Source organism: Dermacentor variabilis, chromosome 2, assembly GCF_050947875.1.
Source record: "Dermacentor variabilis isolate Ectoservices chromosome 2, ASM5094787v1, whole genome shotgun sequence".
Taxonomy (NCBI): domain Eukaryota; kingdom Metazoa; phylum Arthropoda; class Arachnida; order Ixodida; family Ixodidae; genus Dermacentor; species Dermacentor variabilis.
The window spans coordinates 103,221,446-103,245,351 of NC_134569.1; the positions used below are offsets into that span (position 1 = coordinate 103,221,446).

A 23,906-nucleotide genomic window follows, 5' to 3' on the forward strand; every position below is an offset into this window, starting at 1 on the left:
TGAAATGAATGATTTCATTAAATTGAATCATTTATTTATGAACAAATAAAAACACTTATGCCAGCATCAATTTTTAAAGTTACCATACAGAAAATCTTTAGGCACATTAGAACCTGCAGCAGAACAGTGTCGAGGCTTGTATATAGAAACCCAAATAGAAGAAATGAAAATAGCTAGGTGTACTACATCAATTTACGCTAAAAAAATTAACACTCTTCGAGACTTATCCCGAAACAATAGTCACATGCCTTGTTTGCATTTCCTTTCTTCAAAATTCTGTACTCGCTACTTTCCTGACAAGAATGCTATGCCACGCTGATAGCGTGCATGCTATTCATGAACTGGAAGTACAGGGCATTAAGTACAGTGCCTTAGTACAGTGCCTTAAGGAAAGGAAGGCACACAGGGTGACAATTATTGTATGGGGACACGATAACCCCAAAGGGTGCGAACTTTGCTTAGTGTGTACCACTTACCAGCTTGTCAAATGAATGTAGCACAGCACCTTTAACATAACCCAAGATTCCATCGAAAATTTAATTTATTCCCACTCTGTTTTTACACATCATACAACTACAAGAATGTGCAAGAAAAGATGTCAACTACGCCAACCAAGATCATAACGGCATTGGAACACCAGATGGCATAAAAACAAAGGAAAAAAATAGAGTAATGCAGATGACTTTTCTTCTTGGGTTCATCCTGATATATGTTGGGGCCAATATCTCTACACAAAATAAATTTGTGAACTACAGGAATGTTGTTGGGCTATGGACAGTGTGGCATAATCACATAGTTATGAAGGAGACTGTGTAAAAGAATGACAACAATTGTGGGGAAGATAGTTTTGTCAGTAACAGCTTAAAACAAAAGGTTGTGCTAACTCTTTTACAGTCCCAGATGGTGCCTGACCATTATGACTACATGCACTGTGTGCTCTATTTTAAGGAAGGCCACAGTGAACTCCTAGATAAGGAGCGTTGCAGTTACCAAGTGATTGTGGCACACTGTTGAATTGCACATCACAGAGCTTAGGCCCATTGCATTTATTCTCGGCCATTTGTACCCCACCAGTTTCATGGGCTCACTTGTGGTCATTAAAACGGCGACCCACTGTGTCACTGCCTGAACAGCGTGTTTGTTACAACCGGCTTTGTGCCTTCGCTAGTGTTCTTGTTGATGCGGTAGAAGACACCTGCATGACTGTAACCACTTTCTGTGGTGTTACTACAACCTGTGCCACCTATAAGCAAGATGTGAACTGACATTAAGTCTAGCAGGCCAGTTTCTTGGCTTGAAAAAAAGCAAGAAAACAGCACAAGAACTCCGACAGCACGGATTGGATCAGGTTTGCAAGAAGGTATTGTGGCAAGCAGTCTTTGATATATTCTCAAAACTTGTGAACAATGCTGAAAGGCATCTGATGAAGACAGGAGCCTGCTGATGTGAGACTCAGGCAGAGCTGGAAACCGCCAGCTTTTTGAGGTGTTCCATAAACACCTGCAGGCTGACGTCATCTGTGAGGACAGGGGAACCACCGGTTTCCTGCTGGCCCCAGTTGTAGGCATTGTTGTGCGTCACTGACGGGTTCACCTTGGAGAGCAGGAACCGGGCCTGGGAGCCACCCTGGTCGCACACAATGTATCGGGGCATCGGGAAGCGTGTCTGCAGGATCTCCTGTAAAGCCAGGCAATGGAGAGCAACACATAAAAAAATATCCCTAAAAGATATTCATTGTTTCATCACACCACTAATTCCCAGCAACCACGTACCACAATCACTGCCAACAGGAGATGAAATGTTAAAGGGACCCGAACAACCTCCGACACATTTTACAGCGCAGCTGTTAGGTGCCCGTTCCTGCGGCGAGCATCAGCGTTGGCCTCGGCACAACCGAGCGAACGCGCACAGCAAAAGATGAAAGCAAATGCGGAGCACAGCAGGGGGACGAAAGACACGAGGAGGAAAGCGGAGGAGGGCATGACAAAAAGGGTGACGAGGAAAACGGAGTGCTGGCACGACCAAGCATGTGGCCAGCATGGAAACAAAGCGCTGGCGTGGGCTTTAAACCCACTGCGCATGCGCTACTTTGGCTACACTTCCACTGCCGCTAGGGAATGCACTCCGCACGAGCCATGCGTTCCCATGTTCACACTTTCTTTCTGGACAATGAGCGAAGCAACCGGTGGAAATGCTTAGTCTGCCACTGATGCCAACCGAGCTGCCTGAGCAGAGGCTCAACGCCACCACCGAGAGCACCTTGTCCTTCAGAATCGAATTGTTTGCCATAATATATGACAAATTGAAAACAATAAACAATAGGTGCACTCGAAATTTGCATTAGAGAGCATCGTAGTTGTCGGTGAAATTTTTACAGATTTTAAATAAACACAGGCACTTCTTCTTTTCATTCTGGTATTTTAAGTTCCAGAAAACTCCAATCTGATTATTAGGCACGCTGTAGTGGGGGACTATGGACAAATTTTGGCCACCTGCGGTTCTCTTAAAGTGCACCAAATGCCCGGTACAGACATTTTTCCGTTTCGGCCCTATCAAAATGTGGCCACTGCAGCCGGGATTTGATCCCGCAACCTCGTGCTTAGCAGCGCAACACTGTAGCCACTAAGCTACCACGGCAAGTAACACAGGCATTGCACGAAGTACACCGGGACAATATATTTTTTTTTTTTCCGCGAACATGGAAGCACTATGCACCACGTGGACGCCACAAACTAAAATTCGGGCAGAACCCACATCATGACGAATGTCGATGCGGTCAGCAGTGAAGCATTGTACTGACACATAGCATTGTCAGAGCCAAAACATGTCTGCAGCAGGTCTCCTATCTTGCGGTTCTCACCGCACACACTGCACCATCTAGCAGCAGCAGCATCGCGAAGTTCTCGCATGGCGCAGGTTATATTCCGCCAAGCACCAACAAAATTTTTTTTGTACCTCGGCTGTTTTTTGTACCTCGTCTTGACATGCACGAAGCATCCATTGTCTATGCAATACGTATTTTTTCATACGTGCAATAAACATCAGCTGTGAGTGAGAGCGTGTGGTGTTTCTTCTTCTACGTCCTTTGTGCTTTTAGCGCTCTAAGTTTTTATTATATTACACATAACCAGTGACCCAAGCTGGCGTCAAAGAGGTTCACTGAAGTGCGCACATACCCTCTGTCCCAAGTTGGTGTCAAAGAAGTTCGATAAAGAGTGGCACAGACCAAGTTACACATACTCAGTGCTCCATGTTAACATCAAAGAGGTTCGTTGAACCGCCACACATAACCAGTGCCGCATACCCAGTGACACAAGTCGGGGTCAAAGAGGTTCGCTGAAGAGCAGCACATACCCAGTGGAATATGCACAGTGACCTAAGTTGGTCCAACAGTTGGTTCCAATCCCTATTCCTTCAGCATAGCAGCCCAATGCGCTACCCATTAGACCATGGACTGCTCAGTGACCTAAGTTGGCAGAACAACGGTTAGAGACACAGACAAAAAAGCCTTGGAAAGTGCTTCAAGTACCCTAAGAATGCTGTTCACATTTTGCCAATCCTGTGCTCCTTGGCCTTTCCCGGTCTCCTCTTTGCAAGTCGTGACGGCAGAAGGGCCCCACGCATGATGTCACCAGGGTAAAAGTTGTCAGTTGGTCAGCCAATGAGGCACGATAGCACCAACATGTAGTGAGCCGACAGTGTACGTTTATAAATGTATGGGGCTCAGCCTCTGTGCAGGACTGGGTATGTGGCATGAGTATCTACCACTCTTAATGAATCTCTTTCAAGATGACTTGGAGCACTGTGTATCTGTCACTCAGTCTGTGCTACTCTTCAATGAACCTCTTTGATGCCAGCCTGGGTCAATTTGGTATGTGGCAGTAGATGCGTGCCACCCTTCAATGAAAATATTTGATGCCAACTTTGGTAACTGCCACTGGGAATATGCTCCTCTATAATGACAAGAAGGATCCTTTCGCAATAGGAAATTTCGACTAGCAGAATGTACCACTAGAGATCATTTTAAATTTCTCCCATACCGAATCAAACCCATCCCACATGCATTCTTTAAAGACAGCAACGGTTTGGCAAGCTGCACCAAAAATGCACTAGGTATGTGTCGCTTTTCAGTGAGTCTTTCACACCAACTCTTTAGTGGGCATTGCCACGAATGCACCGGATAATTGCCGCTCTTCAATGCAATGCATGGGGAAAAAATGTGCACTGCAGTGATTAAGGGTTCTGGAGCACTGTTAGACCTCTTTTATAGGAAAGCTCACAGAGGGTAGGGATGCATGCCAGCAAGCGGTGACATTGAAAGTGAGTGGCAACCACCTTCCCACACTTCAGAGCAACTGCCACTTAATACTGAGCCAGGCAGCTCAGTGCTAAAAAGTGACTCCTTTCTGCAACATTCCTTTGTCACCACAGTTATGATGAATTTCTGACCTCCAGTCCGCAAGAGGACTAAGCGCCGAGTATGATGCTAAGGAAATATGCAAGGGCACAGAGGGTATTCCAACTACATGTTATGTCATTGCTCACTTGTGTGAGGCCCAAGACTGTTTTCAACAAGTTTGCAATGCTTTGCCATTTCTGTTAAAAATTTGTCTCAGTTGTAAACGATGGCTCAGCCGTTACACAATTCACAAAACAGGTCATCCAATGCCTGAAACAGCACTCGACAAACTTGGTAAACTTTCTCATGAATTGCTTAAGATGCACAGTATGTGAGGAAATTTCACTGACTATTTCTATATTCTTTGTCAAGAAGTGACGCACCTATACTTTGTTACATGCTTAGCAGGCAACACTGCAGAAGCTACTGCAAGTAATTCAGTCATAGAAGTCTCAATCCCTGCATTTTTCAGTGCAGTTGTTCTTTTATCTGTGATGCTTTCTATGGAACAACTACTTCATATACCATAACTTGTGAACATAATGTTACATCCAATGGCATGTTATTTGTGCACCTTAGTGCTCCCAATATGTGACATACTATGTTTCAGTCACAAGTGCAAGCAATGAGCTGTGGCTAGGGCTGGTTGCAGAAATGCCTCGCTCCTCTCATTTTGTGGTAAATTGGTTCAGATCTGCAACACCTTCCATGTATGAATTACGTCATATTTTGCAACACTAAAGTACAAGACTTAATCTTTCACCAAATTACATAATGCATGCCTATACCTTTCTTTCATACATAAAGTACAATTTTTTTGGTCATAAATGCAAACAGTTAGAGTAGTCTCTTTGGAATTTTCAGCATTGGCTGCTTTGTATGAAATGGAGTATATAAATTGGCAGTAATCGTCAATAACGCAACAGAGAAAAAGTGCAGCAGTTAGACCTGTGCATCGTCTTCGGGTGCCTGAAGCAGCTGCCGGAAATTTTCATGTTCGGGTGAGTTCTGGTAGCCAGCCTTGCGCCATTGAGCGATAGTTTCACCGTGGAAGATGACAATGTGGAAGAAGGTGTCCATGAGCAGGATCCTGTCAGGCTGGATGCTGCTTGTGTCAAGCAGAACAGGTTCAGGTGGTCCATTGAAGGAGTATGCGTACAGGATGGGCTGGATCATGATCAGAGATTGGGTCATATCCTCACGGTTCAGCATGTGCCTGTAGTACGAGGTCTCATCGGGGCTATTGTTGAATACCTGCAACAGTTATACAAAGCAAGCAATTTGCGCCTATGACTTTCACTAAGTTGTGCAAACTGTCTTCAGGTAAAAAAAAAAGTCAAAGGCATCAAAACACTGTTTCACTAGAAAAAGACTTCTCAGCACATCTCCAGAAGCCAAGATTGAGCATTGATAAAACAAATATACAAGTACGCCAATGTAGCTTCATAGCCTGAAACACTGCAATACAGTTCAACCTCGACATAGCAAGCATGGATACAACGAATCATCAGATGTAATGAAGTAAATCTAAAATGTTTTAGTGCCGATATTTTAGCATGTAACAAACATATGCTTATAACAAATATCACACATAACTATGATATTTCCATATTGGATGCAATGTTTTCTTATAATGAGGTTTGGCTTGCATATTCTAATAAGCAATAAAGGTTGTTGATGCACTGTAACCTAGTTCAGTAGGTCTTGATAAAAAGCTGCCAAGAGAGTGTCATAGAAAGACCACCTTATTTAAATGGACCAGTGGGATGACATAAATTGATTAACAGCAACAGTTCCAAGCTAACACCATCTCATTACAGTAGGCAGAGGCATCAGCCTGCCCTTTAATATGTGCCTATTAGAAGGGTGTAAGATGGGCCCTTGTTGGTGAAACAAGCTTTAAAGTTCGATTCACCGTTCAAGGACACCAGAGCAGACAGAAGTGCTCTGTTCTCTCTTCTGTTTCCTCTGATGTCCTCGTGCTGTTAATTGAACTTTAAAGTGCCTATTAGGCTGCAGTATTAGAAATAACAATGCACATGTATGTTAGGCTGCATTTGTACTTCTAAATTCGCAGTGAAGGAATGTGAATGCTAGCTAAAAGCAATCTAGCATCAATAAGCCTTGTACAAGTCCGAGACAAAAAAATGTAATTACAATGTAAATGTAAATGCCAATTACAAGTGTGGTTACTTTATTAAAAAATGTAGGCAATTAGAGAGACTAATCACTGCCTGACGAAAGTAACTGGGCAATTGCTAAAAGGTAATCAATCACTTTTATGTTACTCTTCTCCCAACTTTTATTAGTATTGCCCAAATATAGTGAATATAATGAGCTGGTCTGGCACCTTCAGTGTGCCCTTCTGTAGCCAGTCACACATTGTTTATCTTCACTAACAATTGGTTTTCAAAATTCTCGTTGGTCATCTTTCCCCATTTTCTTGTTAAGATATAGCTCTGAAAGTGAAAATTCACTTGACGTGTGCGCTGGAGGAAGGGTGATGCTGTAACATGTGAAAACCTTGCGCACAAGATTGTGGCTACCTACTGCCGCAATGCTGGCGTCTGGGTCCTCTTTGTAGGGCAGTGGTTCATTCTTACTAAGGGTCAGAGAAGGTGCTCCAACATTTTCAGCAACACAAACATCGAGGCATGGACTGGGAAATTGGTGAGCAAAGATCGGCAACTATCCAATGACGAAGGTGAAGTCCAAACTCAGTGAACATAATTGTCCCGACATGGCGGCACTTGTGCAGCACAGAGACATGAAGCCATCACGAGAAGCAGAATGTGGTACTGACAATACAGGTCACACAACCTGCCATTAAGTACAGGAAAGAAATACTGAGTGCCCAGGTTTGCCTGTCTGAACATGCACATCTATGAGGGTGCTGTGTGATACAACTGCGAGGTGGCACACCTGTGGCTGTTCTACTGTAGTTTCCATGAAATCAGAGTGCTCAGAGCACACAGCTTGTTAGTTTGTCTCATGAATAAAGTAAATGGTTACGTGTAATTGGCTACAGAAAGAAATAACTGAATTACTGTGAGTGTTACTGAGGAAAACGTAATAAGCCAATTACAAGCGTACCAAGAAATGTAATTGGTTACAAGTATTTAATTACATGTAATTCATTACATACAAGCCTGCCATGAATGCAGTCGAGTTCTTGGGAAACCATCGCACAGACTTTAAATATTTAACTCCAATATCACTGCTTCCAATCCCTATCCTCAAATCCTGTAGGGTGCACGCATACATCATCCAGGCAACTTTTGATGAACACTGGTCATGGCTGCAAGTTTTCACAACCCTTACATGTCATCAAACAACATTTACAGTGCGATTTACAGTGTTGCTTACCTGTATGAACTGCGATCTTCGAAGGTGAAACATAAACTGGGGGTATAGGGAAAAGTTCTCTGCATACCGGAAAGAACTTGGGTCGTCTTTGGCATATTCGCCAAACTTTTGGCACAGCTTTATGAGAGTCCGATCAATAAAGCGCAACACGTCAGCTCCGTCATCCTCTCCCTGTGCTCTGAAGCATGCCAGACGTGCCATAAGCACTGCTGCAGCCTCCTGGTCAAAGCCAGCAGAAATGTGATGCAGGTTGGCTGATGCATCTGCCCAGTTCCTTGCTACAGTTGTTACCCTAACCCTCTTCTGACCACTCGGGTGCTGATACTGTGTGATGAACTGAAGGCACCCCCTGCCACCCTGAGGAATGGGTGCATTGTGCTGGTTCGCCACCTCAAGGAATATCCCCAGGGTCGTGCTAGGACTGAGGGTGCACATTTTCCACTGGCAAGTGCCGCCAAGGCCGGTTTCGGTGTCCGAGACACTGGAGCTCTTGACATTCGTCGAAATGCACGGCCCTATGCAGCCACTTATTTTCAGCTCCCGTGACGCCTTAACCTCAAGCAGTGCATTGAAGCCCATGCGAAATTCGCCGCGCGAATCTTTGGCAAACACCCGCTGGAAGGTCTGCTTGAACAGCGAGGAGTTGAATGAGTCACCCATAACGATATGGCCGCCGGTCATGTTGGGGCAGAACTTCATTTCGTGCAGCCCTGTCTGGTCAAGGGCGCAGGAGAAGATGTCAACAGCGTGTCCGTTTGCAGAAGCCCTGTGAGCCAGAGCCTCGTAGTGCTTGATGGCACGGCGCATGTGCTTGCAATTGTCTTTCGAGATGTCGTGGTGTGAGCGGATGGTAATCTTGAGCTCGTCGCCGACAATCATTCCTGGCCCTTGGGTGCATGGGCCGCCAGTGAAGAGCATGATTCGTGCGCCCGTGTTTGGGTAGCTGCACTCTAGCAATCCGACGGCTATGGACAGCGCCACACCCGTGGACCGGAGCGGGCGCTTGCCCTGCGACACGGGCCAAGGATCGCGTTGCAGGCTGTCCAAGAGGTCGGACATGTTCATGTCGCACTTGTGCACCGGCTGCAGGAAGCGGCTCGCCGGCGGCACGGGTTGTGGGTGCTGCGGCTGCTGTGGATGCTGTGGCATGCGCGGTTGCTGCGGTGCAACGCCCTGCGGTTGCTGCCCGAACTTGCCTACGCCCAGCATGTCCTGGATCTGCTTGGCCGTCAGGTCCTTGGTGCCTCGGAACACGTAGCTCTTGGCACACCCGTCGCTTCCTAGCTCGTGCACCTGAACCATCTTGCCGAAGGTAATGAGCCCGATGAGAGCATTAGCAGGAAGCAGTGAAAGGGACATCTGTAGTGACTCCTTGAGCGCTGTCAGCTCGTCATCGTCGATGCAGGTGTCAACAACGAACAAGAATATCGGCGGTACGCAGGCGGCCCGCATGATGGTGTACTCGATGGTCGAAAACTGCGGGATCAGCTCAGCCGGCTGGTGCTGCTCTGAGATGGAAGCGTACTGGGGAGGAAACGGGTTCCTCTGGAAGCAAAAGTTGCACACCCACAGTTTTGCGCGGTAGTCCACCTGGCACAGAGGGTTGAGAATGGCCCGGCACGTTTGCCGGGTGCACTGGACGGGGTCATATTGGATCGGCGGAAGGTCTGGTCGCTCTTTGAGCGGCGTGAACAGACAGCCAAGGGGAATCACCAGCCGCGTCGCCTCCAGCCGGCTTGACGGCCACACATTCCAGCTAAACCTTATTCCGTCGCGATCTTCGTTTTTCTGTATAAAGTCCTGATACGTCTGGTAGGTCGCCATGTCGGCAATTTCCCCGACACCACGGTGTGCCACGTAATTGAAAGGCAGACGGCTCCCGATTTCTCGAGGAAGAGAAGTGTCACGCAAATATTCGGGTGCTGCCCCCTAGGAACCGAAAACAAGGCCGCAGCTTGTGGCCAGATTAATCAAAATTTATGCCAAATAATTTTAACGGGTCAGGTTGTTTGTTCAGAAAAGAACTGCGTACTTAAAACAAAAAGAAATAATTACTGGCAATAATCTTGTGTACGTTTTTACGCGAACCAACTTTTATTTAGCGTTTCTTAGATTAAAATATTAGACGCACGATGGCGACACGTGCACTAGGTCACGGGTCAAGCGGTTTCGTCTGATCAAGAAAACACGCTATCAACGGACGCGTTGAAATTATACGCCAGTCATAATGTTGAGAAGCGCGCTGATCGTACACTCGCTAAACGCCTACAGCCAAACCCTTAGGCCTTGAATCTCACGCGCATCGAAGATCTCGACGCCAGTCTACTTTTCACGACAACATTCACCCGGAACGCGAAGGAGACACCGAAACACGGCCCTCATTTTCTGTCGAAGCATTTATACAGGTTAGTCGACACGTTCGCGAGCCATCGCTGCGGCAGCGTCGACCCGCCAACTTTTTCGCTCCTTTGCAGGTAGCAGCTAGTAGTCAAACTTGTTTTTGGGCTCACTGATAAAAGCGCTGCGGCAGCGTTCACGCAGCGATGGAAGTTCGCGTCATTTCGAGAGTGCTGCTCGTCGCCCTGTTGGACCACTGCTTGTCGGCAAGTGCAGATGTCTCGGCATGCCTGGATGCTCAAAACCACAAGAACGAGCCTGGCCCGGAATCGAGCCTTTACGGTCACGTAAGTTTTGAGCTAAAGAGGCTTCGATCTCGATCGCGCGCGCAAAGGCACTCGTACTGTCACGTGGCCTCAGATGCGCCGCAGGGCGCGCGCGAGACCGAACTGTGCCTGAATGCTAGCGTAGCTGGCATGACCTATCCACAGCGCGCGCGCGCCGCTTAAAATACGAGAAGCTGGCTGATTTAAAATACGAGAAGACGGCTGATTGTTTCAAACGCCCACCCGCGTATGTGCCTTCATGGGTACTTAGTAAACTGAGCATGTCCAGAAGCGGAAACAGAATTAGCTCAAGAGTTTTCCTTAAATGCCGCTGTACTTGCGCCGTCATTCGTTAACATTGAATCGGAACGGTGTACGTGGCTTCGTCGAAGATTTCCAGCACGTAGTAGCTTCATGTTTTAACGCTCCTGTAAACGTTAATTTAAACTTTGTCGTACCAGGACATGCAGAGAAGCTATAAAGCAAATACACTTGCGGAAAATAATTTTGGTGGCTGACTAGCACCAAATGCCCACCTCAAAATTTGTCTTGATCATGCGCTAACATGATGTGGCCAGTCCTGAGCGAGCTATGCGTACACGCGTGTGCGACCCGTATTTGTAATGGATGATGCTATGCGCACGAGTGCGCCCCTGCCGGAAATGGCTGGGCGCACGACGCACATGGTGCCGCACGGCAATGTTGCCACATCCCGAGTAAAAGGCTCGTCATTTCAGCCGCACACTAGTTTGCCAATCGAAACGCACACTGGCCGGGAATTCAGAGTCTGGTTTAGACCTTTACTTGTTTTTTAACCTAACCCATAACCTAACCTTGCACCAACTGCATGCTGATAGGTGCTAAAAGAAGATAAATTTCACCGATGCGAGAATTGCCATTCCCAAAACGGCGATGCGTCGTCGTGCATCCTGTCGTTTCCGGCAGAGGCGCATTCAGTAGTGCGTATAGCATCATTCATTTGTATTAACGATTATGTACTACAGCATACTTTTTTGTTTTTTTTTAGTGCCAAGTTATAAACCTATGTCTTCAATCTGTATGTATGCCCTATAGTGCTCTCGTTGTGATTCTGCGCTTGTGCTGACGACGCTGTTTGCTAACATTGCGACGTTGTCATTAGATAGTGAGCCAGCGCAAATTTAATGCAGGAAGCACTTGTTTCAGTGAAACACGCGAGCATTCATACACACCCGCATAAGCACGAATGCGCGCAAGATATATATATATATATATCTTGCGCGCGCTCAATATTTGCATCTCATCTTCCTCACCTGTACATACCATCATCACCACGAACCGCGACTTCTTTGTCGCCATGGTTCGCAATCTTCGAGAATAAAGAAGTTCCTCAGAAGTGGTGGACGTTCTTTCTCATTCCTCAAGTCCTCTCACAGTTTCTCCCTGGAGCTCCGCTCGTGTCGTCGCATCACGTACCCCACCGTTTGCTACAATGTCCAGTCAAGACATACCCTGCACAACTGACGCCGCCGTCTCCACGCGGCCTCCTTCCGTCTGGACCACCAGCAGCAGTCAGCGTGACCCCCCAAGTGTTCGCTGGTGAAGACGTCGAAGACTGACTCGAAAACTACAATCGAGTCAGCGGCTACAATAAGTGGGACAATTCTCATAAACTCCGCAATGTTCTTTCTACCTCTCCGAAGTCGCTATAGAGCGTGGCTCTTGAACTGCGAGCCTGACCTTCCTGACTGGACCACTTTCATGCAGAAGTTTCGGGCTATTTGTGTAGTTCCAGCTATTCGCACAGAAACCGCGAAAAAGGAGTTCGACTAGCGTGGTAAATTTTCAGGAGAATCGTACACGTCTTACATTGCAGATGTCCTCGCCCTGTGCAGGCGTGTGAACTCCACTATGTCACAAACGACCGCGTTCGTCACGTCATCAAGGGAATCGATACTACTGGCTTCAGCGCTATGGCTACACAGAAGCCTACCGCCGTGCAAGATGTCACCATGTGCCAGCGTCTCGAGGAACTGCAATCCCTTTGCGTTCACACGGATGCGTGTGACGGTCATCTCCCCGAGGTTACGGATCTGCGCACTTTGATCCGCACTATTATACGTGAAAGATTCCACGCGAAATGCGTTTCCTGTGCTTCTCGCACCCTCACCTCCCCTCCTGAGACCGACTTCTCGCAATCATTTAGGAGCTCGCGCCTACTCCCCGTGTCATGTGTTCTGACGCCACCGGCGCTTGTACGGTAACAACGTATATGCCGACGTCGCCGCGATGTCCCCACTTACGACCCCGCCTGTGACCACACCATCTGCGCACACACCCGTGGCTTCAGTATCGATGCAGGTCCGTGCTCAACCATACTACTCTGCTTGGCTTCCTACCCGTCCTCTTTCTTATTACTGCAGCGTGCGGCTATCGAGGGCATACTGCCGACGGCGCTAACAGAGCGAGAGGCGCGGCTACGCTCCTCAAAAACGCTCCGGTACCCGTCTACCTATGACTTACCAGCGAATGACATAACCACCTTCTCTACACCGTCTTCCCCATACTAGCCACCATTACCATACCACAGTGTATTTACTCATACACAGCCGATATGCCTCCCACTATACCGTACGTCTCGGCGCTGCTCCCCACGCCGTCGCTCAGTGCCCCATCTTCAGCCCGCCTCAGAGGCACCTGAGCCCTGACTTCCGCTCGGAAAACTCCCCGCTGCGGTTTCAGGAGGGGAAACTGCACCTATCTGACTATACATGTAATTCCTCCAGAACGCCCGTCGAACTATTAAGTGTTTGTGGAAGGTTTTTGCGTCGAACCTCCTATGGGCACTGGTGCCGCCATTTCTATCATGAGGGCTGATCGGGATGATTTATGCTCCTGTCTGCGAAAAGTGACCACGCCGCGCTGCTAGGCACCTTTGCGTAGAGCAAACGATGTCACAATTCATCCGTTCGCGCAAAGTACTGCACGTGTCTCTATCGATGACATCCGTCATCACGTAGTATTTGCGGTGCTACGTGAGTGCTCTCACAAACAAATTTTGGGTTGGAATTTCTTGTCGTCCGCCTGCGCGTTTATCAGTTGTCGCCAGTGCCTGCTATCCCTCATCGACACCGGTCACCAGTTCCATTCTACAGATGATGCGTCTAGCCGCACAAGTCATCGCCGTTCGTTCCGCCGAGATTGTACCGGCGACGTGTTGATGTTGATCTCATCTAGAAGAACTGTGATCGCTGCCCCCAGGCTTCTTCGTTTTGCTGACGGGTGTGCAATGCTTACTGCATTGAATACCAATCCCCATCCCCATATTTGTTGCCGGCCGGCTCCCCGCGGATCGACTACATGCGCTGTTCATACTCAATCCGTTGTCCTCGTTCCCCTTACTGTTGCACGGCCGGAGTCAACTTCGCCTCCTCTCGACTCTTCTTCCTCTCTTCTGACAAGTTCCATCAGCCCAGACTTTTCACCCGCTCAGACACGAGAGCTACTCGACAATCTGCCAAAGATTGTCGAATCTGACAAATAGTTCAGCCGTCATTTCAGGCTCTGCATGATGTTGCTGGTGGAATAATTCCAACATAAATATTTAACAAAGCGCTGAAGAACTGTCGATCAAATCGATCGATGTCTATTGGCGCGGTAACAAAGGAGCTAAGTTTCTAATAGCTGCGCGCTTTTGGTGTATGCAAGCATAATACAGCACCTGCTAAGATACCTATATTAATTGACGCGCGTACAGCATTTCCATAGCTATATAGACCACTACCGCCAGAGTTCCCGAAACTTATATGCACCTCCTAGATTCGGGTAAACTTAGAGGCAGTGTGCGATGTACGGTTTCGCAAGCGGCATAAAGATGACACGCGAAGCCGATGTGGAGTAAACGCAGCGCGAAAGCAAGCGCGGACGAACAAACGCACCGCAGGCCTTATCAGTAAGCGAATGGCCCCACGCGTTTTAGCAGCTAAGCTACAAACTTGGGAATCTGGGCAATCATCATTATCTATTGGGACAATACCTGGGCCATGACTAGACGTTGGCCTTCAGCGCAATGAGCTACGTTATTATAGTACGGGCATGTGCTCAAGGGGATAGAACGATTTTACGCAGTGACATGCGTTTGTTGTTGGTGTTTCGTCTATATATTATTTTTCCCCCGCTCTTGCATGTGTTAGTGTTTTCCCACGCTATAGCATGCTTTTAATTATGTTTTCCTTTCTTAGTTAATTATTAAAGGCAATTTATATTTTCTGTGTAGGTGAAATGGCGGAGCCGGAAGCGCACTGGCTGCTTCCGACCTCTCCATTTGGACCCTGTATTTTTACCCTGCTTGCATATAAGAACAGACAACGCACGCTACAAAAGAAACAACCCTGCAACATACACGAGTGACGACATTTGCAACACGCTTGAAATTGGGAATTTGATCCTGCATTTCTTCTACCACGCGAAGCTTACAAAAAAAATAAAGAAAAATAAAAGACGACAACCTAGCTTCTTCTCGTCACCGTAAACGTCACCTATTTCCCTCCCTTTCTGAACCACCGTTACCCAAAACTTTCTCTTCCGGCGATAATCTATTTGCAAAGATCGCGCGAATAGCGACGCGGGGTCGGGGGAGACGGAGCGTCTCCCCGCACCCTAGCTTCTTATTCTTTTCCCTCGCGCGCTCGCAAAACGCGCGGCTTTCAGCTTCGCTTGGCAGATTTTTCTCGAGGGGCCGGAAGAGGGGGTCTTCTATCCTCGCGTTTAATCGTGTAGGTCGTGCGTGACGCATGAACAGAGCTGGCGCCAGACGCCGCTCGTATGTCCTCCCCTGCCTTAGCGACATCGGAGATGACCAATTAAGAGTCGTTTTACTGGAGCGGCGCGCATGCCTCCAGATCTGGTGGCATACGCGTCGGTGGCGGCGACGTCGGCGCGAGCCGTTCATACGAGCTAGACGACTCATGCGCTGCTGTTCTCGCGGCATCGTTCGCGCAACGTTATCGCTGCCTCGCGTATATGTAATCACATGTACAGATTCGCGCGTGATGGACATGTTATCACTGGCGTGCTTAGTCTTTGCCTCTAAAGTATTTCAGTTATTGTCGCTCTTATTTTTTTACCATCATTATTTCACTCGTTCATAGGAGGGTGATTCTCAAGCACTTAACTTAATTGTTCTCGACTCAAGCCGACAACTGATCAAATCGTTCGACTACCAGTGACGTCGGATACACGAGTGTATATAGACTATACATATTTGCGCGCTTTGCGAATCTAGCCCGCAGGCTATATGCAACAATGCGAAGAAATGCAGATATCGCAACATGTGCGTAAGCGAACATGCAGCGGTGCCTTTATACAAGTATAAACTGTCCGTCGTGCGATGGTGTTCATATCATTTAATTCAGTGGTAGAATAATGGCTTCCTGCGATTAATAGCTTCGGAGTTCAAGAATATAAACGACAAACGTGTCCCACCGCATCTCGTGAAGGCTTTTTCACGAGGCCGTTTCGTGGTGCAGCGGTCTGCGTAGACCACTACGCCAGTTCGATATGTGCACCTACCAGCTTACTCGCCGCAGGCCGGTGACTCAGTGGCTCTGGAGTTCTGCAGTTGAGCACGATGTAACGGGTTCGATTGTCGCCCGCAGTGGCCGCATTTTGATGCTGGCGAGGTGCAGAGGCGCTCGTGTACATAGTTAGGTGCACGTTAAGCTGTCCCGGGGGGGGGGGGGGGGGGGAGGGTCAAAATTCTTCAAAATCCCTCATAACACCCACTGTGAAGTTTCGGGACGTTAAACTTTCCCAATGTAATCGTTGATTTCGCGCATATACCAGCTAAGCAATAATAGTTCATACTTAGCTTCCACCGAGTGTATGTCATGCGCCAGTCGGGAGGTAGCAACTCCGGCTGCAGGCTATACCGTGGCTTACTTGCAGTTTTGGAGAGAGCGCACTATTCGAGGCGACTTTCTGGGACGCCCACTGCGCTGTCGTCGCTTGCTCGCTGCGTCAAATAACGCGCCTTCCGTCGCGCGCGCGCGCTGCAGTGCACGCCATGGAAGGACCGCGCCTGTTGCACAGAGCAGACGACGCACGACGTGCACCACAAGGACATGTACAGCATGTCGCTGGACTTCTGCGAAGAGCAGACCGGCCGCAAAATGTCCCCCGCCTGCCGGGAGCACTTCCACAAGGACCTCTGCTTCTACGAGTGCGAACCCAACATCGGGCCCTGGATCGTCAAGGTGCGTGCCCGAGTTACACTTCAAAAAAGCTGGGGGAAAAGTGATAACACTTTAGGGTATCTATAGGCCCACTAAAGAAAAAGAAAGATTCCGTAAGAAGCCATCGCGGGATGAATGTCGACGTTGATGCGATTACCATGGAAGCAATGTAGCGCGACACACGGTATGGCCACCGCCGAGACGCGTCATGCATGAGGCGTGTGCGTACTGCAGCTGGACTCCTCTTTCGCGCTCATCTCTGGGCATGCTGCGCCATCTAGAGGCGACGTCACGAAGTCCGCTCGTGTCTGAATATGCGTATGTGTATATATATATATATATATATATATATATATATATATATATATATATATATATATATATATATATATATATATATATATAGGACGCGGCTTATATAGATACCGCCCAGCACCTGATAAATATATTTTTTTTACTTGAAGAGTTGCACATATCCGCTACCATATAACCTGTCTCCCAATTTGGCCCTGAAAGAGGTTAGACACAGACTAACATACATACCGCAAACTGGGTGAACTTTCCAAAGAGGGAACTATCCAGCTAGATTACGCCTCTCGAATACCGATTGGGTTGGTTTCATTGTGAGCGGAGGCCATAAAAGGCAATAAGCGAATAAGACGGGCATCAACGCCAGCTTGAAGATATCGCGTTATATATATGCACTCGTGACGAATTTTGGCACTGTGTGCTCGGGACTTGTTAAATGCTTGTCAAAGTATACATAAAAACCAAAATTATATCGTTTAGCAGGATGCGTTGTTGGACCAGGTGGTTCGTTGTATTTGGAAAGATTGGATGCGCTTTGTCCCGTCTTCTTCCTTGTGATTGCCTACAAAGTGCATCCAATCTTTCCAAATAAAATTATATCGCACTCAAACGTAAGAAAACGTAGCCGAAACCTGCAGGCAACGTGACATTTGTGACAGTGCACTGACGTCATCGACGCCGCGGTTTGGAGGGCGTGAAATAATAACAATAATAAGAAAATTGTCGTCCTTTTTCTCACTAATGATAATAGAACAAACAGACAAAAAATGAGATCAGGAGATAGTTGTGAAAGAATGATTTGCCAGTCTATGCTTATCTAGCGTTTCTCTTTAGTGTCTTAAAAGTATGATTGCAATAAAATATTCAAGGGAAAATTTAAACCGCCTTAAACGAGCAGCATTAAAATTTCTGATGCGCTTACTGCCATTTTCTTTTTTTTTTTTTTCAAAGTACCGCGTTGAATACTGCGCCTTCGCAGAAAATGCATCATTTCAAGCAGTTCCAAGTTGATGGAACATTAAATAGTTGCGATACACTAGGGCACAGCGCTCAAACGAGTCCGTGCTTACAAGTCCGTGGGTTGACTTCCATTGCGTACTTCTAATGCGAATCGAAGCACACTACGTAGCCGCGGAGACGGCAGCCCACGTCCCAGTTTTGTTCAGTGGCAGGAACAATGACGACTCCCCCGCAGTTTAAAATGTATGACTCCTTTAACTTTAACGCACATGTGAGCATGCGTGTGCTGATAAGCTTTGTGGTGGGGTGTGTGGTGGATAGCAAGGGATATAGCTTTACGACCGTGATAAAACTGTAGCGCGCTGAGGCAATCAGCTATGATGAGTGATAGTTTCTTTTTTTTTTTTCGTGTATGTCTTTTTTTCACAACTGCTGTTCTTTTTTTGTATGTGTTTTTGCCATTACAGGCTGTCCTTGCTTTTTCTTTTAACTTTCTTTTTTTGTTCTTTATGGGCCCACTGAGCAGGTGAACCGCAAGATAGGCAAGGAGCGCTTCTTCGAGGTGCCGCTGTGCTACAGTGACTGCCTCGCCTGGTGGAACGACTGCAGGAACGATTACGCCTGCACCCCGAACTGGCCGAGGGGATTCGTGTTTTACGGAGGTGGGTCGGAAACTTGCGGGTCGTTAAAGCCTATAGAGCACCGCGCGGCGTCCGCTGCAGAAATCGATCACGCTTATGACGAGCGTATACAGCTCGGTTCTTATACTATATGCTTTCGCATCCTCCACATATCGTATAGTGCATGCCGCCACAGTCCATGCACCGTCTTTCTTTTTTGTTTTAGTTCATTACGAAATTACGAATTCCTATGAGAAAAAAAAAAGACCGTATAGTGGAAACTTTGGAATAGTTTTGACCACCCGGAGTTCTTCAACGAGCACGCGAAACACGAGCATTATATTGCAATCCGCCCCCACCAGAATGTGGCCGCCGCGGCGGGGTGTCGATCCCGCGACCTTGTGCAGAGCTAGCCACGTGAGCCACCGCTCACGTGGCTCCTTTCATGTGTTCCCCCCCCCCCCTTCTTTGTTCTGACGTTTATTGCCAAAGACTTATCCCTTCCGTATCGGTCAGAATCGTACCTCTTCCGCTACTCAAGTTCTATAGGCATGGCGCCACGACTGTTCGATTGTTCGACGGCTTCACTCGAGTCTTCCAGCTGGCGGCTCGTACTGGACAGATGCGTGCCGGGCACCGCTCGACTGTTGCCTGACTGAGCTATGTCTGTGCGAGTCGTTTGGCGATGTCGTAGCTAAACCGCTTTCGCAAGGACACCGTAGGCGTACAAATGGCGGGTAAAGTTCTGGGGGTCGCTTTTAAGTATAGGGGCGTGCGAATATTCGAAATTTCGAATGCAGACCGAATAGTCCTTGCCGTTACTTTATTCGCATTCGATTCGACAGTTCGCTATTCGAAATTGTCGAATATTCGTTTCTGTTCATGTATATTAAGGCACGTACGCCAACACTTACTGGAGTCTCGATGCGAGATCGATGCGAGTGAGGACCGCTTCGAATGATTCTGCGGTATAGGAGAGCCGCAGTTGTCGCGCAGGGGTGCACTTGCAGTTCCTGCAGTGAACGCACGGGTGAGATAACGTGTGCTCAATAATTTCCAAATAATGCTTGCCTTTTAGATTTTGCGAAAGGAATTTATTTAACCAGCCTGGTTAAATAACGTATTTATTATTATTATTATTATTATTATTATTATTATTATTATTATTATTATTATTATTATTATTATTATTATTATTATTAGCCACTCCCCCATCGCGCACCTTGACGATGCACGAACTGATGTTGAGCTCGCACTCGTAGACGATACACGACTGGGTATACTATACATACTGCTTGTGCTGAACAAATAACCCCGATAATACAAGGGACCGCCAACCGCACGTATACGCACACACGCACGAAAACATGTATTCTCGGGATGCAGGGCCTATAGCTCGTCTTTTGCTGGGATTACCGTGCCCCCCCCCCCCGGACATTTTTAAGGACTCCGAATTGACATAGACGTCTCAAACGCCAAATAAGGTGAACGGCGTGTGGCCGGCTGGAAAAATAACCGGACGAGCCGGAAGCGACAAACGGACACGAATGAGAAAAGAAGGCGCTCGTCTCTCTCCTTCGTTTTTCGTCCGTGTCCACGTTTCGCCGCGGCGGGGGTGCGAGCTAGTTATAACAGTTGGGAAAGTGGAACCGTTCGATCGCCCTCGCGTGATTGAAGTCGGAATCGCGCTTTCGTAACCGAAAACGCAATTCTTGCCAATCACGCGAGGGCAAGAGAACGGTTCGCTTTCCGAACCATTATAGTTAGACCGCGCCCCAGGGATGATGCCATTCTGAGCATCGTCGAATTCCGACCGGTCGTCACGTTCCGCCATTTCGGCGTTTTGAGCCAGTCACTGCGGCAGATGTATAGCTGCAGCCCGTCAGAATTACCGCGAGACGGCGAATTCGACAATCTGCAGAGTGGCACCTTAACTCCCCGTTCAGCTACGTTGTGGGTTTTGACAGCGTCCGTTCAATAACTTTCTTATCGATCACTGATTGGACTGCATTCGAAGGCAAACAGAGCATCAGCTGGAAGGCATTCGAAGACTTTTTTTGCCTGCGCGGATATCGTCGACGTGCGCGAAAACAGCTCGAAATTCATGACGTCACACTGCGCCGCGTTTTCATGCGCGAAATTGTCTTTTTATTTTTTCCATATACTAGTCGAAGCTTGCGGATTTTGCGTTTGCCTTTTATTTAATTTCTTTTTCATTTATTTAATCTGCATTACGGATCCCACCTGTTTTCTTCGCGCAGGGAGCAACCATTGCCCCAAGGCAGCGACGTGCGTCACCTTCGAGAAGATGTACTCAGGCCCGGCCGACTTCTGCAGCAAGGTAAAGAATACGCGCACTCCTTTCGTGTCACGACAGCACGCGCTAATAGAAGAATTAATGGTTGGGCTGTAGTTGCGTGGTCTATAGCACTGCTGATGAGGAAACTTGTAGCAACGAAAAGACAACGCACACGGGAAGGAATCGCAATGCTAGACCAACTATAGCCCAGGAATGGATGAGTGTATTGTAGCGCGCATGCCTTTGCTTTCCCTTCCTGCGCGCGTTCTTTTTTTTTTTTTTCTCTCATCAGCGCTGCAGCACTCGTACTGTGGCACCGTTTCAGCGACACAGCGACGGCTAGAGCGAATATATCACTTTTAAAAAACACTCATCAGAGTCAATCGATTTTCAACAGAAAGTCTACTGAATGCAACAAAAGTTCATAGAAACTCAACAGAACAGCTCTAACGACTTTCGCAAGGGAATGGACAGTCTACACAAAGGCGTCGTGTTGCGTGCCACACGAGCACCGTTAGCCGACTCCCGTTAATTCGACCTCGGCGTATTCGACTTCTCACTTAATTCGAACGCGAAAGCGTGCCACTTCGGTTTATTCGAACCCGGCTGACGCCAAGCGGCGCTCCCTCTTGCGGTAGCGGTTGCTGAAACTTTAAAAACAAAACAAAAAAATTCAGCAGACGGCGCTTCTACTTTCGTCTCTTTCGAATATTTTTGTCTCCGCCGACGACATTGTTGAGGCTTGTGGGTCCCTCACCGCGACGATATTGCCAGCAACGGGGCGGCACAACGCTGAGACAGCGTTTAAACATGTCGTTACCAAAGTACTGCCCAGTGCGTCACTTAGCCGTAGCGATAGCGAACAGTCGACACCCGACGCAAGTCAAGTCGAAAGCCGTCAAACGTCTTACGCTAATACGTAATTAGGTGAAGTGCGTGTGAATGCCGTCATGTAAATAATTTCAAGCGACGTCGCAATGGGTAATCGTTTTAGTCGTCGTTTACAGCTTCGCTGCACAACTACCTTCAGAGCGTCGATTGGAGACCGACCATTTTCCTTCGTGCATCCTCGGCGTATGAAAGTATATATATATATATATATATATATATATATATATATATATATATATATATATATATATATATATATATATATATATATCCGTTCTTCCGTTAGCATTGTTTGTTCTCGACGAGTCTGCTAAATCGCCCTTTTGAGATCTTATACAAGGGACAAATTTCACCTTACCAGATTTTTTGTTTATGCGGGTAATATGTAACATGCGATATTTCTTCGCAGTGGTGATCAGACCCGATCTGTAAAAATCGGCTAATACGCGCCGATGCTGCGTGTTCCTTCGAGAGCGGAAGCGGCAGTCCGGCCGTAGCTAAACAAACTGCTCGTGCCTGCAGGTTTGGGACCACTCGTGGAAAGTGGTGCCGGATGACACGCCCTGCATGCACATGTGGTTCAACGACACCAACGGCGGGAACCCCAACAGAGCCACTGCCGAGTACTACTACCGACTGCCGAAGCCGACCGAATACCCCAGGTCTGCCGCCCTCGTCGCGTCCTCAGCGGCCGCTCAGTTCTTGTTGCTGGCAACTTCGACAGCTGTCCTCGCACTGAGCGCTGTGTTTCAAAGTTGTTGAGTGAATGCGGCGCCTCTATCGTCACTCTGGCACGCGTGTGCGCGCGTCAAGCCTTCAGGACTGGGTCACAAGTTGACGTGCCAATCAATCCACGACATATGCCCTCAAAACGCCACAGATGCGGGGCTGAAAACGAGTGAGCATCATCTAAAGCAGGAGGATCATCGATCGATGTGCCTAGAAGGGCTTGGGCGGAAATAAGAAAGGCGTCTCCCGCTGGCACAACGACGCTGACAGTTGAGTAGAAACAAGCGTGGCCTTTTCATCAAGAGTGTTGTGTGCAGCTAACCATGTTACCTGTCACTTTTACTTCCTTGGAATGTTCTTTGCCCTGAAGTTAGTGCAGTTCCATATTTTTGCTACTTCTGCGAAGGCAGCTAATTTTAGATTCAATAAACCTTTCGAACGGCTACTGCAACCTTGACTCGTGCTTCTGATGCCCCTTCCCCTCCCCGTACCCTATACGAACTGGCTAGCTACCAGTTCTCTACTTTGGCTTTCTCCACGCAAACTTGCAATCAACTGGCTAACTTCGACCCTTAATTGGTGGGTCAGGTCACGCCAAATACGTCAAATTTATACATAGGAAGATTAAGTCGAAAGCCTTATATCTCTCTTTCATGGTCGCGTTTTGAGGAACAGAAAATATCACGTGACCAAATGAAGACTAGAAGCGAACCAAAGCATGTCCAGCCGTGTATAAGAGATTATTATAGATTAGCAAAGTTAATTAATGATCGATTAGTGATTGGATTAAGGTGGGTTAAGGTGAATGAAAGTAGGATTTACAAGGCTTTCGCCTTCGCGTCTCTTCGGCGATAGCTAAGGACACCTGGGATTTTGACTTTTTTTAAAATGTTACATGGTTGCAAGTGAACACTGACTACAAGCTATTGAGACTGTTATTCATAGGTCGGCAAGCTCACTCATGAGTCGATTTACTGAGACTCCCTCGGACCGAGCCGTGAGACTGAGTAAGCCAGGTTGAGTAGAATTTTGGAGAGTCCGAGTGAGGGCCCTAAGCGAAAATATTTTTTGAGTGGGTATGAGAAGGTTCAGTTTAGTTTGCCGACCGATGCCCCAAGAAGAAGCGTTCTGAGCGTGTCTGTCTTCAACGTTCGACCAGCTACGTGGCACGGCGTCGGTGGGGAGTTCGGAGTTCACCTTGTTTCCTTTGAAATGAAATGTAAGCTGATTTTATAAGCTTTATTGAATCACCACTTTCCTCTTAAACCACAAGACGACTCGGTACATTTTCGTCCTTTCCACTTTGAGCGATTTCAACAATAACAGGTCAGACGACTTTGACCAAGAAGGACTGTGCTCTTGAGGAGGGAAATATTAAAACCAACGAGTACAACAGAGTGTACTCTTGTAACCTAAAGTTCACGACCGCGAATAAATGCCGTCGAATTCTCAATGCGT

At 47.5% G+C, this 23,906-nt stretch overlaps 2 protein-coding genes across 4 annotated transcripts; one reads left to right on the plus strand and one right to left on the minus strand.

Moving 5' to 3' along the window:
- Nucleotides 1–9,687, minus strand: Sec23 (transport protein Sec23). Its single transcript, XM_075681536.1, has 3 exons — nt 7,766–9,687; nt 5,348–5,653; nt 1–1,677 (listed from the first exon to the last, which is right to left on the minus strand). Exons 1-3 carry the CDS (start codon nt 9,587–9,589, stop codon nt 1,453–1,455), a joined length of 2,355 nt encoding a protein of 784 aa, XP_075537651.1. The 5' UTR covers nt 9,590–9,687; the 3' UTR covers nt 1–1,452.
- Nucleotides 9,688–9,907: 220 nt separating this feature from the next.
- Nucleotides 9,908–22,899, plus strand: LOC142572434 (folate receptor gamma-like). 3 transcript variants are annotated; one of them, XM_075681537.1, is made up of 6 exons: nt 9,908–10,170; nt 10,240–10,449; nt 16,464–16,661; nt 18,436–18,571; nt 20,791–20,870; nt 22,242–22,899. In XM_075681537.1, the coding sequence occupies exons 2-6, from the start codon at nt 10,309–10,311 to the stop codon at nt 22,479–22,481; spliced, it is 795 nt and encodes a 264-aa protein (XP_075537652.1). In that variant the 5' UTR covers nt 9,908–10,170; nt 10,240–10,308; the 3' UTR covers nt 22,482–22,899. The 3 variants fall into 3 exon arrangements, with proteins under 3 accessions (XP_075537652.1, XP_075537654.1, XP_075537653.1); XM_075681539.1 differs by having other exon boundaries at nt 10,296–10,449; XM_075681538.1 differs by having other exon boundaries at nt 9,908–10,169; nt 10,277–10,449.
- Nucleotides 22,900–23,906: the final 1,007 nt, after the last annotated feature.